Below are 15,679 nucleotides of genomic sequence, written 5' to 3'. Positions count from 1 at the left end.
TAGCCATAATATACCATATTTCACAACATATCATTCTGGCTCTTATCATTTTAAAAATTGGTATGTGAATGCAATTTTTTAAGAACACAAAACACTGCAATATAAACGTGAAGGGTCATTTAGAAACATTATTAAAATCAGAACAAAGATAGAGTTCTTGGAAAACTTAATTACAGTCAAATCCAAATATTAAAAAACATTAGTCAGGAGGCTGTTGGCTTAACTGAGTCATTCCAATTGTGTTTAACTTTTGTTTAATTTAACGACTTTGCTGAGCCAAAGAGATTTTGTGTGATGTTAAAGGATTGATATTGGGAAGTATGCATTGGGCTTCCCAACAAAGAAAAATACAGCCAGAGGGAAGGAGAAACAAAAACCTCAGATATTTCATTATAAAATAGACTCCAACACAACAATTTCATGTACAGAACAGCATGCTGTGAGGCAGGGGAAACACCACCTTATCACTGTCAGATTAACCATCAACATTTCTTGGCTCTCCCTGAAGCAGATCTAGATCATGAGAAATTTGGTTACTGTTTTAGGGAGTTGGGAGATTCCAGCCATAATTGACTCAAGTCTCCAAGTTCAATCAATGTTAATTACAGCCTAAAACTACTGTTTCTCTTTGAGCTTCTGGAAAGTTACATTAATATCTACAACATACACAAAGGAGAACAAACACATTGATTAGAAGGAAAACCCTAGAAATTCTAAACTTCCAGAACCAAATTGCCCCCCTTTCCCACAGAAGAGCTTCATCTATACATCTTATGGGAGAGAGAGAGAGAGAGAGGTTGAGAGAGAGGTTGAGAGAGAGAGAGAGAGAGAGAGAGAGAGAGAGAGAGAGAGAGATAACAAATTCTAAATTCTATTTCCAGAGACTTACAGGCAGTGAGATGCATACTACTTCCTTTTTACAAATATAAGAGTGAAAATTAAATACACACACACACACACACACACACACACACACACACACACACATATATATATATATATATATACATATACATACATATTACACAGAGAGAGAAAGGCATAAATTTAAGAAATATCTATGGGTTAAAATTAGCAGAACTAGGCCAAGGTTAGAATGCAAGTATATAAGTGATCTTTCATGAAGAAACAAATTTCAGAATGTACTGGGGAGGCTACATCTAAGCCATTTTGAAAATGATCTCCAAGGCTAAAGACACATACATAAAAATACAGAAAAGAATGGGGAGAAATGTACATGGAGTCAAAGGAGAGAAGGAAGTCTAATTATCCGAAATTCAAGGCATCATCTAATTGCTCATTTGGAGGGGGCAGAAGGTACAGAAAGAGATGGAACAAAGTCAAGGACTTAGTAGGGGACATACGGCTTTTAACTTGGGGAAAGTTCAGTCTATTAAACATCTCAAAAATCAGTAGCAACTTTAACAAACTTGGAAACTATTTCATGAGTTCAAAGTGTTTTACTAGTGCACTGGTATTGATTTCTAATGTATGCATGTCTAGTAAAAGGATAATTATAGGAGAAATGATTGGATGCCATTTATGGATTTGTAGCTAGCATCTCTAGGCTACTTTTACTGTTTTATTAACTCAGATGAATAAATGGAAGGCATTTTTATAATAGCCAATGGAAAAACAACATGCCACAATATTCAGGAAGACAGACTGAGTTTTAACTACCCTTTATTACTTACCACTAGGAGACTTGGACACATTCCTGAGTCTTGCTAGCCCTATTTTCCTCACCTGCAACATGGAAAGAGCAGCCGTTTTGCCCAAGGGTTTCATGGTACGAGGTTATGTGTACGATGCACTGTGCTTTCGGCACTGTCTTAATGCATGCTGAAATCCTATTTTACTTGCACGGATTACGTGTGACACTAACTGGTGTGAACTTCCAGCTTTTGGAATACTGCAGAAGTATTTTAGGTGCTCTTGGTAAATTGTGGGATGAACAGAAGCCATAAGCTATAACAGACATACACAAGATTGCTTGGTGTGAGTGCATTCATGAATATGTGTATTCATGTGCACAAAGGTGCATGTGCATATAAGTGTGCATGTGTGGAAGCCACAGGGCAACCTTACGTGTTCTTCAGGAGGCATCCATCTTGTTTTTAGAGTCCAAGTTTCTCAACCTGACATGGAACTCATCTGTTTGGCTAGGCTGGGTGGTCAAGGAGCCTCAAGAATTCCCCTCTCTGATATCTAATGTTGCGATTCCATGCACATGCCAGCAGTTCTGGCTTTTTGTATGGGTTCTGAGAATCTCAGGTCCCCATCTTTGAATGTTGCAAGTTGTACACTATGTGGCACTGAGAACACACTCAGTGTAGTATAGAGGCAAAGGGCTGAGAAGGGCTGAAGATGTACAAGGGCCTTCAAGTTGACAACTTGTCATCTGCCATCAGAACCAAACCAGATGTGACAACAAACTGCAGAGATCTTGAATACTGCTAAGCATCTCCCATAAATCCTGCCTTGATTATTTCCTTCTCTGTACTTTAGAAATAGGCAACCTCATTGGTGAGGCTGTCTAGATGGCTTTCAAGATGGGAAGACAACATAAATGATTAAAGATGGGTAAAGGTGCTTGCCACCAAGTCCAATGACCTAAGTTCAATTCAAGCAGACATGATGGAAGGAGGAAATCAACATCTGAAAGTTGTCTCTGGTCCCCACATACATAACATGTTATGGTCTCCACATACACAACATGTAGGCCCATGCCCATGCACACAGACAGACAGACAGACACACAGACAGACACACAGACACACACACACACACACACAAATAAGGAAACGTATTCAAAACAGGATATAGTGTGGCTGACCTCTTTCCAAATGTTATGGATCCCTCCACTTTGAAGCTGAAAGCCATAACGGCAGGTAGGACCAGGTTAGAATAATGAAAACAAGCAACTAAATGAATGCCAACTATGACAATTATTGGTTTTCTGTTTATTTGTTTGTTTGTTTGTTTGTCTTCTTCCAAACCACCTTTCTATATCTAACTTTTAGACAATGGTGTTAAGATTCTGCAAATACCTTTCCTCTTTAACAAATATCTAAGTGATGAGTTTCCACAGTGAAAGGGGGGAATAGGCTGGATAGAGGAGCATGGAGAGGCCTAATAGCTAGTTTCTAACAGGTTGCTCATCTTTACAATCAGACACTGGTGATTCCAGTGTCTAGTGTGTTTCCAGACACTCGAACCAGCATCAACACATCCCTCAAAAGTGTGTGCAGCCAGGCAGAGACCTGTCAGCCAGAATCCCAACTCACTCAGATGCTCAGTCACATCAAGGAGATGGCATTGTCCTGATGCCTCCAATCCTATTTCCCCAGGGTCTGCTCCCCAAGTCCTTAGGGCGGCATCTGCATCACAAGTATCCTCTCTCTGAGGCTTAGGTCCAGCCCCATGGGGCATCCCCTCTAAAGGTGTCTGCTCTACACTAACTTCAATGTCTCTTGATTTCTTGAGTTCCATAGATGATGGTTGTTTCCTACATTACTTAGTCATTTTTTTGTACTGTTTTGATCTTTCAATATGTGTTAACTTCTCTATATGAAATCACTTCTATTAAAGTAGTATGGTTTTGGTTTTCCTTAGTTTACTCTAAAATAGTAAAAGCAATAAAAAAATGGATTATGTTTCTGTAAGACCTCAACAGCTTTCTGACACTGGTAGTTAATTTTATTTTTACTATTTCCTTCTAAATAATATATGTTTGAATTGTTTAACCAAAAATTACTTCTCTTTCATATTAATCTTTTTACCTCCAAGAAGAGTATTATATCTTCTTCTTTAACATAGTTTATTCTTTTAATTAAATTTCTTATGTTCCTTAGCGATGTTTACTTTTGAATTTGGCAAGTTATATAATTTCTTCATAAAGAACAGAAAAGACTGAACAATCACACATTTTAAATTAGTGGAGCCCAGATTACTCAGTTTCAACTCTAAATCAAACATATTCCTGGATGGATGCCCAGTTTTCTTTCTTCTCAAATAAGATTATTAACCCTGTCTTACACATAAAGGAACACATATAACATGCACATAAGTATAAAGAATAATTAAATGAATACCCACATTTTCAATTTACAACTTAAGAAATAGAACATAACCAATATTTTGAAAGAGGCCAGTGTATTCCCTAGTGACCCATTCATTACCTTAGGCCCAGTGAATTCTGTTGCTTATACCCCTCCCTGCCTCTTTGCCCTAAGGAATTAATTGGTTGCTCATATATTTGAACTTTACAAGCTGAAATCAGAGGGCTTGGATTTTTCATATGCCTTGGTTTTTCTTAAGATTGATAAATGAGCTGGGTGGTGGTGGTGCACATCTTTAATCCCCACCCCCGCTCAAAACAAGATTGATAAAGGATTTATGTTTTAGTAATATAACAAACACGGTTCAGTAAGTTTTCTTCTTCAGTAGAAGGTTCTTTGAAAGAAGATGCGGGATTTTGCTTGGTGGCTATCTTTTTGAAAGGCACTCATGGTGGGGTCGTGGGGGGCTTTGCTGCTCTGTGGTGATATGAATAAAGTTTGTTTGTGACTAGTAGAATCTATCTATGAGCCAGGTTGCCAGCTCAGAGACTTCTGCCACTCCAAGCTTACTGAGATTTTGGCATAGTTTCTCCAGAGAATGCATCACCTGCCAAAGACACTGGGCCACAAGGCGTCATTTGGTGTAACTGTATTAAGAAAAAGTTACCAACAGCCAGAAGAAATCAAAATGGCTGAAGAAAAAGGCATTACACTGAGCGTGGAAGTCTGACTCTCATCCTGAGAGGCCGGCACGGGAACCTTCAGGTTAGAAGAAAGACTCAAATCAATGAATGTCTTTACAGAAACGCTAAGATGAGGTTCAGGTCTTTTCCTAAAATGTCAAAGCCCTAGCACATTGTTCCTCAGCTTCCTCAGAAATAAAAATCAAGACAGTATGCAGAAGCAAGAGGGCTAGATGGTAGACGAGTGACTTTGTGGAGACAGCACATTTGTCATTAACAAATAATCACATTATTAATTCAATTTTACCTCATGAATAGCAAAAGCTACTGAATATTTACCACAGAGTACTGTAATGGCTTAACCCTTTTCCTATATCTGATTAAAACAATTGCCTCTAAAAAAAAGTGTAAGGCTATTTGAAACTTCTTAAAGCAATCCTCAAATTTGATTGTATAAATTAATCATTTTAGGGGCTGGGGAGATGATTCAGCAGGTAAATGCACAGGCTGCTTTTCCGAAGGACCCAGGTTTGATTCCCAGCACCCACATGGTTGCTAACAACCCCATGTAACTCCAGATCCAGAAGATCTGATACCCTTTTCTGCCCTCCAAGCACACTGGGCATTTATGTGGTACACAGACATGCATGCAGGCAAAACATCCACACACATAAAATAAAAATACATAATCTAAAAGTAAACTAAAATAAATTAAAACAATAGTTTTTTCTAAGGCTACACAGACCAAAGTAGATACTGTTTTTAAGCAATATAATTTCATCTAAAATAACCTCCAGTTTGACCTCAATTTAGTTATACGAATGTATGTCTACTTATACTCAAACTACTCTTAAAAGAGAGAAGTGACTTCAGGCATCACTGATAGGAAAAACTGTATTTCTGATGGTTCTTTGTTCCTCAAATTGGACTTAAATTCTGATAAGATTTCCTTCCTTGTGCCCAAATCATCTTCTCTATGAAAATAATCAAAATTTGAAAAGTAAGGGATATTTTTTAACTCTCAGAATGTGACACCACTTGGAGCTAAGGTGATTTTACAAACAGCAGCAGCAGCAGCAGCAGCAAACAGTGATATTGTTTCATGAACTTGTCCCCTTGTAAGCTCAGAGGCAAGTCATGCTTGTGCTCTTAACACAGTACCAAGTCTGTACTTCTCAAAATGTGCTCAAAGGTATTATTCCACTGACCACAAAAGCCGCCACACATTTTATGGGGGGGAAGAAAAGGGTGCTCTGTGGTAAAAATGAACCAAAGAACTGCTACGAATCCCTCTGCTGTAAAAAAAAATACTGTGAATTCCTTTCCCAATTGAACTTAACGTTGCAGTTTCTCTATTTATTTGGTCATGAACCCCCTGTCATGGTTCGGACCCAGCATGGCCCCCCAGAGATGCACGCATTGGAGGCTTGGCTCCTAGTCAGCCGAGTCATGAGGGTATGGCTCTCAGCCATGTTCTCATGTACCGATGAGCTCACAGCTGAACGGGCTGCCGACAGGTTGAAAGTCGTTGAAGGAACTGGGTTCCTGGGTGCCTATTTGAGAGTGTGTATCTTGTCCCCAGAATCATGTTCTGTCTCCTAACTTCTGGCTGCCATGAACTAAGGAGTTCTTGGCAGGCTCACTCACGTATTTCCCATTTCTATGACATTAAATTGATACAGCCCACAGACAAAGGCGGGGGTTGCTAGGAAAGTGTTACCGTTGTTGGTCAATGGTACCGGTCTTTCAATACATTCATCTTCCCTCTATGTGAACCATGCCCCCTTCGTGGCTGCAAAATATTTGCTTAACCTCCTGTGTTTTTCTACATATTGCTAAGATGATCCTCCAATATGTAGTTTTCTACAGCTAATACATTGCCCTAGGAAATACACGTCCAAGCGATATAGTGGAAAGAGACACTGAGTACTCATCATTCATGTCCATTACCTAACATTTGTGTTGCTGGGCTCTGAGACTTAATGAGAATCTGCTATTTTCATTGTTCCATATACATTTAATACCTATAAGTTCTAAAGGAAATCCATGTGTTCATGTGTCACATGTTTGTAATTATGTATCTAAGTATGTGTGTGAACATCTCTGCGTATGTGAAGGTGTGAATATCTCTGTGTATGTGAAGGTGGTAATATATGGTGGTATATGTGGTAATTGTACATCTCTGTGCAAGCATGTACATGTTTATGTGTGCACATGCGTATGTTTGTGTATGTGTGTATCTGAGTGCTCGTATGTGCCTGCGTGCTTGTATGTGTAACTGCATATTTACTAATAATATCATTCCTCTTAATAATCATCTGTAAATGATGAAATCCTAATTTTCAAGAATGAAGTGCTGATGGGAGTATGAAGTCTTTCCCAGCCTCTCCAGAAATGCCCATGGCACCACATCACTGTGTATGTAAATTTGAACTAAACAAAGCCATAATTTTTGAATTGTCATGAACTCTATAATAGAAATACTTTTGTAATACTTTAAGAATGAATTTATTTTTAACCCTATTTTAAAAATGTATTCTTTGGAAAGTTTGTATATGTATACAACATATCTTGAACATATCCAGTCCTTACTCCCATCCTTAAAACTCTTCCCAGGACCCCTCATCACATCTCCCTCCCAGCAACTTAAATGTATGGTGCCATAATTCTCCACAAGAACAAACTTGTTCTTACCATAATTGTTACACTCAGACAAGGCAAAGCTATCTTTCTTGGCCTTAATCAGCAGGTACCTATATATAAAGCTGGAGTGGAACACAAGTGAGGGACAGAATTGTAGCCCTTCTAACAGGAGTTACCATATGTTTGCCCCTCGAACAGGAGCTACTGTATTTTTTGCCCTTTTAAGAGCAGTTATTGTGGTTTTGGGTACTGACCACATCTCACTAACACTAATGTGTACCATGAAATATATAAGAACTTCAAGAAAAATGTTATATTTACTGAAACCCATCTCAATATATCTGTGACCAGACATAACTGCCATAAATCTGGTGACAGATCAGGAACCCCTTGGGTAAATGCATCTGCTATTTCAGGACTGGGTCTCTTCAAAACTAAATCTTTTTTTGTTTTTTTAAATTTCTGTGCAGAAGTGAATAGCTCTTTTTTTCATTTGGTAACACAATATCAAATGAAAACTATGGTGATACTTTATTTGTGCTGAAATGTGATATTTTATTTATATGTTAATAAATAAAGTTTGCCTGGAGATCAGAGGTCATATTGAACCATAAACAGAACCAATCACATGGCAGGCAGAGTCTCTGTGTGTTCAAGAACACAGCCAAGTGTGGTGATACACGCCTTTAATCCCAGTACCCACCATAGAGACCTGGAGGTCTATATAGACAGGCAGTGACAAGGAAGTGATGTGGCTGGGCTTAGAGCCAATGAGAAGGTAGAACAGGAAGGCAATAAAAGCACAGGTTAGACAGGAAGAAGCTCTCTTAGGAAGCTACGGTGAGGTGGTAAGCTAAGGTTTGGCGGATATTGCTTTGATCTCTATGGCTTATAACTCTGTATTTGGCTCTGTGTTTTTTATTTAATAAGACTGTTTAGAAATTTGTCTACAGAAAATTCCATGTGATCTTATTTGTTCCCCTGCCAAAACTTAATATAACTCAAAAAGGTTAAAATAGATTCTCAAAACTATAACAATAAATGGGGCAAAAAGGGGGGAAAGACATTGTTTAGAAAAGTAAATTTAGGAAGACTATTATTATTATCTTGTGTGTAAATGTTACTAGTAAAAGACATTTGAGGCATTTCAGATAATCACCAATCAAAACTGCATGATGTAAGGCTTTGTTATTCACAATACAACAGTAAACACACAAGTGTCACTCAACCTACTATGCACAGGAACATGCTTTGTTTTTACAAATGTTGACAAATCACAGAATTTTGGGCAAGTGTATCAAAGGAGAGCAGGCAAGAACTATTAATCTTTCAACAATGACAGGGTTTTTGTCCAACCATGATATGGAGACTATCCAAAGAGTCTTGGCTACAAAATAAAAACAAGACGTGAACTTATTCCCAATGGAATGGACTGTTACTCAAATGGCTAAGATAGGATTGGATAACTGAATTTCCAATGCCCAACTTTTTGAAGCAACAAAAAATAAAAGCATTGGCAGATTTTTCTTTTGCTATACATAGAAAGATCGGCTCAGTGCAGCTTCTGCCTAACTGATTTATTTTAAAAAAAAAAATCCTTAAAAGTCTATCATCTCTCATTCACATTACACATTAAAAAAAAATGTAAGTTCAAGGTCACACATTACCTTTCAGGTCTTTCTTTAGTTTTCTGAGATCTTTCTGGAAGTCTTCAAACTTCATCTGTGAGGCCTGGAAGAGCTCCTGAGGTTCTGCCAGAGGGAAGACACACTGCTCCTTGCCAGCGTCCTAATTAGCAAACAAGATTTTTGAACTAATCAGTGGGAGAGATAAAAATCACAGGACGTAGAAGTGGCGGCAACTCCAACAAAACAGCTGGAAAAATAACAACGGAGTTACCCCACAGAGAAGAATGGGCCGTCGGGACAGTTCAGTGAGCAAGGGTGCTTGCTCTGCCCTCAGCTAGGACCTGAGTTCAAACCTATGGCACCCATAAAAGAAGCCAATCATGGCTGCATGAGCCTGTAACCTCAGCATTGTGGGGGTGGGGTAGAAATAAGATGATCTGAGACCTCCCTGGCCAGTTAAAGAGTCCAGCTGAAATGGCAAGCTTCCTGTACACTGAGAGACTCTGAGTCAAGGAAATAAGATGGAGAGCCCAGAAGAAGGGGCCACAGGTCTTGCTCTGGCCTCTGCATCTGCAAGCTTGCACAAACACGCCCACACACTCACATGTATGCACTGTATGCATGCGTACATGCAAGGAAAAGAAAATCAAAGTGGAGTGGTATATAAACTTGGTCTTACCTCATCAAAATTTCGAAGATAATAGGAAACAATATATGACAAGAGGCTTCTGCTGTTGTCCTAGGCAGAAAGATCAGAGTAAGTAACACATGTTTAAAAATGATTCTGTATTATTAAGTTTAAAGTGCAAAGTAAATTGCAGGGAATGTATATATAAACTTGAGAATATTCTGAGTAGTCTTAGCTTATATACTGCCTCAGTCATTGTATCTAAAGGGCTGGATGACAGATTTTTTTTTCTTTCAGTGTAAGTGACAAGAGAAAGCATCACTGTTTAAGGGAGAAGCTCAAAGGTAAATAGGTTGCTGTTTTTATTCCTCTCCATCAGAAATTTAATTCAATATTTTTATCTTTTACTTAATGTATTTATTTTGAATTTGCTTAATACTTTTGTTCTGTTAAAAATTATGTATGTGTTTTGCCTGCATGTACGTGTGTGCACTGCATGTGTGTCTGGTGCCCAGACACCAGAAGACGGCATTGCCCAGGAACAGGAGTTACAGGGGGTTGTGAGCCTGGGATATCAGGGAACAGAACTTGGCTCTTCTAAGGAAGAGCAAGTGATCTTTGATGTTGAGTAATCTCTCCAAGCCAGCAGTTAAGTTTTCAAATATCACCATAATGAGATAAATAAATATTGCTTGTAATTCCATATAAATGATCTAGCGGGTACTGCCATAATAAATAATTCTTGGATTTGGCAGAAATTCATTAGCACGTAGACCAGAGAAATGGACAAATGTTTCAGGTAAGTGAAGACTTCTAAAATGCCAATGTAATTTACAATTTGTTATATTAAGAAGTGAGATTGAGGAATTAATACTTATGCTACTATTATTAAGAAAACGTATATACCATTTGAAAATGTAAAATTATTTTACATCTTATATTCTTCAAGGTTTTCAAAGAACAATATTTTATTTCCTTCCAGGCACATCTAGAAGCATTAATTTTTAGTTAAGTTTTTTGCCTTATGCCAATTAATCAACAGATAACTTAAGTTTGAGAAAATCTAGTGCACAATCTAAATTCTCTGAAATATTTCCTTTGTTAAATTACAACAGATATGACCTAATGGCCTAATTTGGTCTCTATACTTTGGTATAAGTTGGTCCAGAATGGCCTCCTTACATTGTGAACTGCAACCCAGCTAAAAGTAAACACTCTAAGGCCGGGCGGTGGTGGCGCACGCCTTTAATCCCAGCACTCGGGAGGCAGAGCCAGGCGGATCTCTGTGAGTTCGAGGCCAGCCTGGGCTACCAAGTGAGTTCCAGGAAAGGCGCAAAGCTACACAGAGAAACCCTGTCTCGAAAAACCAAAAAAAAAAAAAAAGTATACACTCTAAAAGTATACACTCATAACCAAGCAACTGAGACTCAGCTAATCACAGCAGAGAGACTTCCAACCAATTGGAGGGTGAAAGCTTCCAAATCATGGTCATGTAAGACAAATGTCAACTGCTTTGATTCCAGCTTTCTGTATTTTACATCTGGCTGTAAACACAACCTGCACTCCTTAGGATACGGGCAGGGCATTTGGAACAATCTTTGGTCTGTAATGTTACCTGACTCTAAAACTTTCTGTTGTGCAAATAAATCTTGTTAAACTTAACTGTACTCAGAGCTTCTGTTACTGAATCTAGGCATGAGTTTTCCTGTATTTATGAAAAAAAAAAAAACACCATTTGGTAATTAAGTTTCATGGGATACAGTAATATGGCCATTAAAGATTTCCCCATCAGACAGGATTTGCTTGTGGCTCAAACAACTTGAGGTCTATTCTCTGTCCTAAATTGTCAATCAATGAAACAGCAGTACATGAGTCAGTTAGTAAAACATCTTTTAAACGCTTGTCTATAGGCATAATGAGAGAATATTCTGGTTGATCTGAAACTGCAGTCTCTATTCTATAAATATTACTGAGGAGTAAATACACTTACATTTGCATCCTAGAGAAAGTTCAAATTCAAAAGATCTTACATTGATATTATGAGAGGACAATGGTGTTCTAATTATTAAATATTTTGCTCCTTGCCTCAGTATTTTTTACTATAGGTTATTTTGTGATTATTTAAACTAATAAAATAAAATTTAATAGACAAAGGAGGAAAAGATACAAAGCAAAAACACAATCCATCTTCATAAGTAATTCTAAACAATTTTGTTTTATCAGAATATATTTTAGAACAGTTTTTATAAGCTTAACATTATATTGGCCTCTTTATGCTCAAATGTTATTTACAGTTGTTTCAACAAATATCCATTTGGAAAATAGATCTGATTTTTTAGCACATATGATTTATTACATCAATAAATTAGAAGTTTGTTCCTATGAAATGTTTATAATATAAATACAACAGCACTTGAACATGCCTGTTTGAGTACATATGAAAGCCATAAAAATTACCTGATGTTAGTGTACAAGAGAAAATGAGTTGAGACTGTAATCCTAGCACTAGGGAAGCTGAGGCAGGACTGCCTGGAGATTGAGGTCAGCCTATGTGGGGACCATGTCTCACAAATAAGCAAACAACAAACAACCCCAACCCCAAACTGAACTAACAAAAAGACTGTTATCCAATTTCAGAAATGCGGTGTCTGGCATTGTAGACACTTAGAGATTGTTAAATGCTTAGTGCAAACGTGGGGAACCAGTAAGAAGTTGAGTCCTGACTGATTAAAGAGACTAGAAGAAGCAGCTCTCTCATGAGGACAATGACCACATGCTGCATGTCCCTTATAAGGATGATGACTGCATGCTGCATCTCACTCATGAGGATGATGAACGCATGTTGCATCTCTCTCTCATGAAGACGAGGACTGCATTCTCTCAGGATGACAATTTTACTTCTACAATCATTTATTCAAACTCAATACTTAAAAATGTTCTCATATTTTCTCCCACCCTGATGTTCTTTCTGTACAGCAATTCTCTTTCAGGGAAGCGTGACTTTTACTTTCTAAGTTTACTGCTGTGGGATGGTCTGTATGTCAAATCTGTTGCTCTGATTGGTCAATAAATAAAACACTGATTGGCCAGTGGCCAGGCAGGAAGTACAGGCAGGACTAACAGAGAGGAAGATTGAGAGAACAGGAAGGTGGAAGGAGACACTACCAGCCACCACCATGACAAGCAGCATGAGAAGATGCTGGTAAGCCACAAGCCACATGGCAAGGTATAGATTTATAGAAATGGATTAATTTAAGATATAAAAACAGTTAGCAAGAAGTCTGCCAAGGCCATACAGTTTGTAACCAATATAAGTCTCTGTGTTTACTTGGTTGGGTCTGAGCGGCTGTGGGACTGGCAGGTGACAGAGATTTATCCTGACTATGGGCCAGGCAGGAAAACTCTAGCTAGAGTTTACCATCTCAGACTTTCATTGGTAAGTCTGATTGTCATCCCTAACTTTACCTTCTCATTTCTACTCTACAATCGCCTCAGTATTAATTCTAAACAACAAGAGCAAAACCATCCCAGAGAACTAGGGTTAAAAATAACTAAGTCAGCCAGGTGGTGGTGATGTATACGTTGAATCCCAGCACTTGAAAAGCAGAAGCAGGTGGATCGCTTGAATTCAAGGCCAGCGTGTGCTACATGGCTAGTTCCAGGACAGCCTGGGCTACACAGAGAAACCCTACCTCAAACAAACAAACAAAAACAAAACAATAACAACACCAAAAACCCCACAAGAAACAAAAAACCTAGGTTTGAAATCAGACTTAGACTTGGACATACATGCCAGCAGAAAGAACAGTGTACAGTGTAGAGGAAAGTGGGATTGTCATTTATATTTCATTAATGAGCGACTTTCAATAATGTTTGGTTTGTTTTACACACTGCCTAGAGAAGAAAAGACAACGGGCAAAGTCTCTAATTCACTGAAAATGATTAGTCCTCAGTTTCAAACAAAACAACACCTGCCCCGCCCCGCCCCCCCAAAAAACCGAGCAGGCTTGATACAAGAAGAAATACTTAGTTTTATTTAAAAACATTATATTACATAATTATTCATTACATATTTCCATTAGGAAAATTATCACTCCTTTAAAATACAGATAGGCAGATGATCTACTTTTACCTAGCTCAGAATATGCTGAACTTTTGCCAGAAATAGAGGCTCACACATGTAGAACCAACCAGTTTGGAGAAGAAACCTAAGAGTCCAGATTTCAAGGTCATCTTCACTTATATAGCAAGCCTGAGGCTATTTTGGGCTATATAAGACACTACTTCAAAAGTTACATAAACATATGTTCATGTGGTGTGTGTGTGTGTGTGTGTGTGTGTGTGTGAAACTTTTGAACTCAGAACAGAAAGGGATACTTATTATATCTTGTTTAAAGCCAAAACTATTTAAAAAGAAAATGTCTTCAATTTGGTGCAACCATTAACACAAAATACTTACACTGCTTTTGACATCCTTTAGCTTCGGCAGAATATCCAGTCCAAAGCCATCTGCCTGTCCCCGAGTCTTATTTCCAGCATTCATGTAGTTCCCAAAGGCTAGAACCAAACCCAGGACTTGCATGACCCCTGGTCCATTTTTTAATGTCTATAAGACAGGATGGCAAAGACGTTTCTCTTAGACACTGTTTTATTTGAATCATACAAAATCAATATCAAGTTAATCATATTATACTGATAGTTTTGAGTAACAGCCAAACTATGTCCTTTTATATTATTTTGTATACTTTAAAAACAGCATCTCAAAGTTTGCTTTACAATGGTATGATACCAACAAGCATGATTGTAGAAGCCAAGAGATACCCATTCTGGTCTACATACAATGAGAATTTCTAGAAAATATTATCACCTCTACTATCCTTAATTGTCTGAATGTTAGGTACAATACAGATTTCTGGCATAAACTGTAGAATTCCAAAAAGCACTTATAAAGATTGACTTCCAGATTTAGGTTTGCCACAAGATCATGCTCTCCACTCCCAGAACCCTGTCTGCCTGCAGGTTTTTGTGCCACTTTCACTGAAAGTGTTTCTGGTAATATCTTTCTATTCTTGGAGATGATTTCCCCAATCAGAACAAACATTTCTGTTGATTTTTGATAAACTGCTTTAAATGCTAATATTGGTCTTTCCAGCCCAAAACTTATTTGTTGCATTCAGAAGAGTAGATCTTCCATGGAGTTAAATGACTATTCCAAAAGTGATTTGGGTACAATAAATATTAACACTTTACTAAGGGGCCATGCCAAACAAACAACCCAAACAAAGGTAAAGGGTGTGCCTTCAAATCATTTCCATTTGGAAGTCTGATATCTGACAGAATATGGAAAATGGGGCTTTGGTTTTGGTGAAAGCATTGGGATCTGAGATCCTAGGAGACTGATATAAAATGTCTAGGATCTCAATGCGGTCCCACTGCCTTGGGAATACGACTGAACACATACTTTATTCCCGAAGCCTAGTCCTCAAATATTCCCTCATGTGGGACTGCTATCCCTTGAATTTTCAAGTACTTCAAGTAAACAAAAATCATAAAAATAAATAAGAACACAACTGAACACAATTAAATACCAGAATTTGCGTTCACTTCTCTGGTCCGGAACCTACCTCACACAATTTCTGCAGCAATTCCAGTTTGCGACGAATTGAACAAATGCTCTCCGAAAATGTTGACTGAAACAGGATGCAGAAGACTCGCTCTGAGAAGTTGGGGATTAGTGACAGCTCATACAGGAACCTAGGCAGACAAAGGCAAGGAGGGAGGAAACTGTAAGCCACCTGAACAGTAGTGCTTCCTCTATATCAAACATGCACCCAGGGCCCATCACTTCCCACTGTGAGAAGCCCACCCACAGCCTTGACTGCCCACCCAGGTCCCTAGACACACTTACTGTTCAGGTTTGTCAAGAGACTTGGCATTTTCCTTGTCTTTGGAAGATCGACTGTGCTTTTCAATTTTTTCCAGTTCATCTGACTGTGCTCTCTGGAAGGAAAAAAAAAAAAAGCCAAGTGTCTTTTT

At 38.3% G+C, this 15,679-nt stretch overlaps 1 protein-coding gene across 3 annotated transcripts in view; it reads right to left on the bottom strand.

The window, feature by feature from the left end:
• Positions 1-15,679, bottom strand: part of Fmn2 (formin 2) — a 308,323-nt gene that overhangs the window by 100,077 nt on the left and 192,567 nt on the right. For all 3 annotated transcript variants that reach the window (XM_052737699.1, XM_052737700.1, XM_052737701.1), the window contains 5 exons: positions 15,552-15,643; positions 15,268-15,397; positions 14,103-14,249; positions 9,695-9,754; positions 9,055-9,175 (listed from right to left, as the gene is read on the bottom strand). In XM_052737699.1, the coding sequence (XP_052593659.1) occupies positions 9,055-9,175; positions 9,695-9,754; positions 14,103-14,249; positions 15,268-15,397; positions 15,552-15,643 (550 nt within the window). The remainder of the gene's footprint in view (positions 1-9,054; positions 9,176-9,694; positions 9,755-14,102; positions 14,250-15,267; positions 15,398-15,551; positions 15,644-15,679) is intronic.

This window comes from Peromyscus californicus, unplaced genomic scaffold (assembly GCF_007827085.1).
Source record: "Peromyscus californicus insignis strain IS unplaced genomic scaffold, ASM782708v3 Scaffold_14__1_contigs__length_90479793_seg_2, whole genome shotgun sequence".
Taxonomy (NCBI): Eukaryota; Metazoa; Chordata; class Mammalia; order Rodentia; family Cricetidae; genus Peromyscus; species Peromyscus californicus.
Note: the sequence above shows the minus strand (reverse complement) of the source record. Positions and strands in the feature narration are given on the sequence as shown.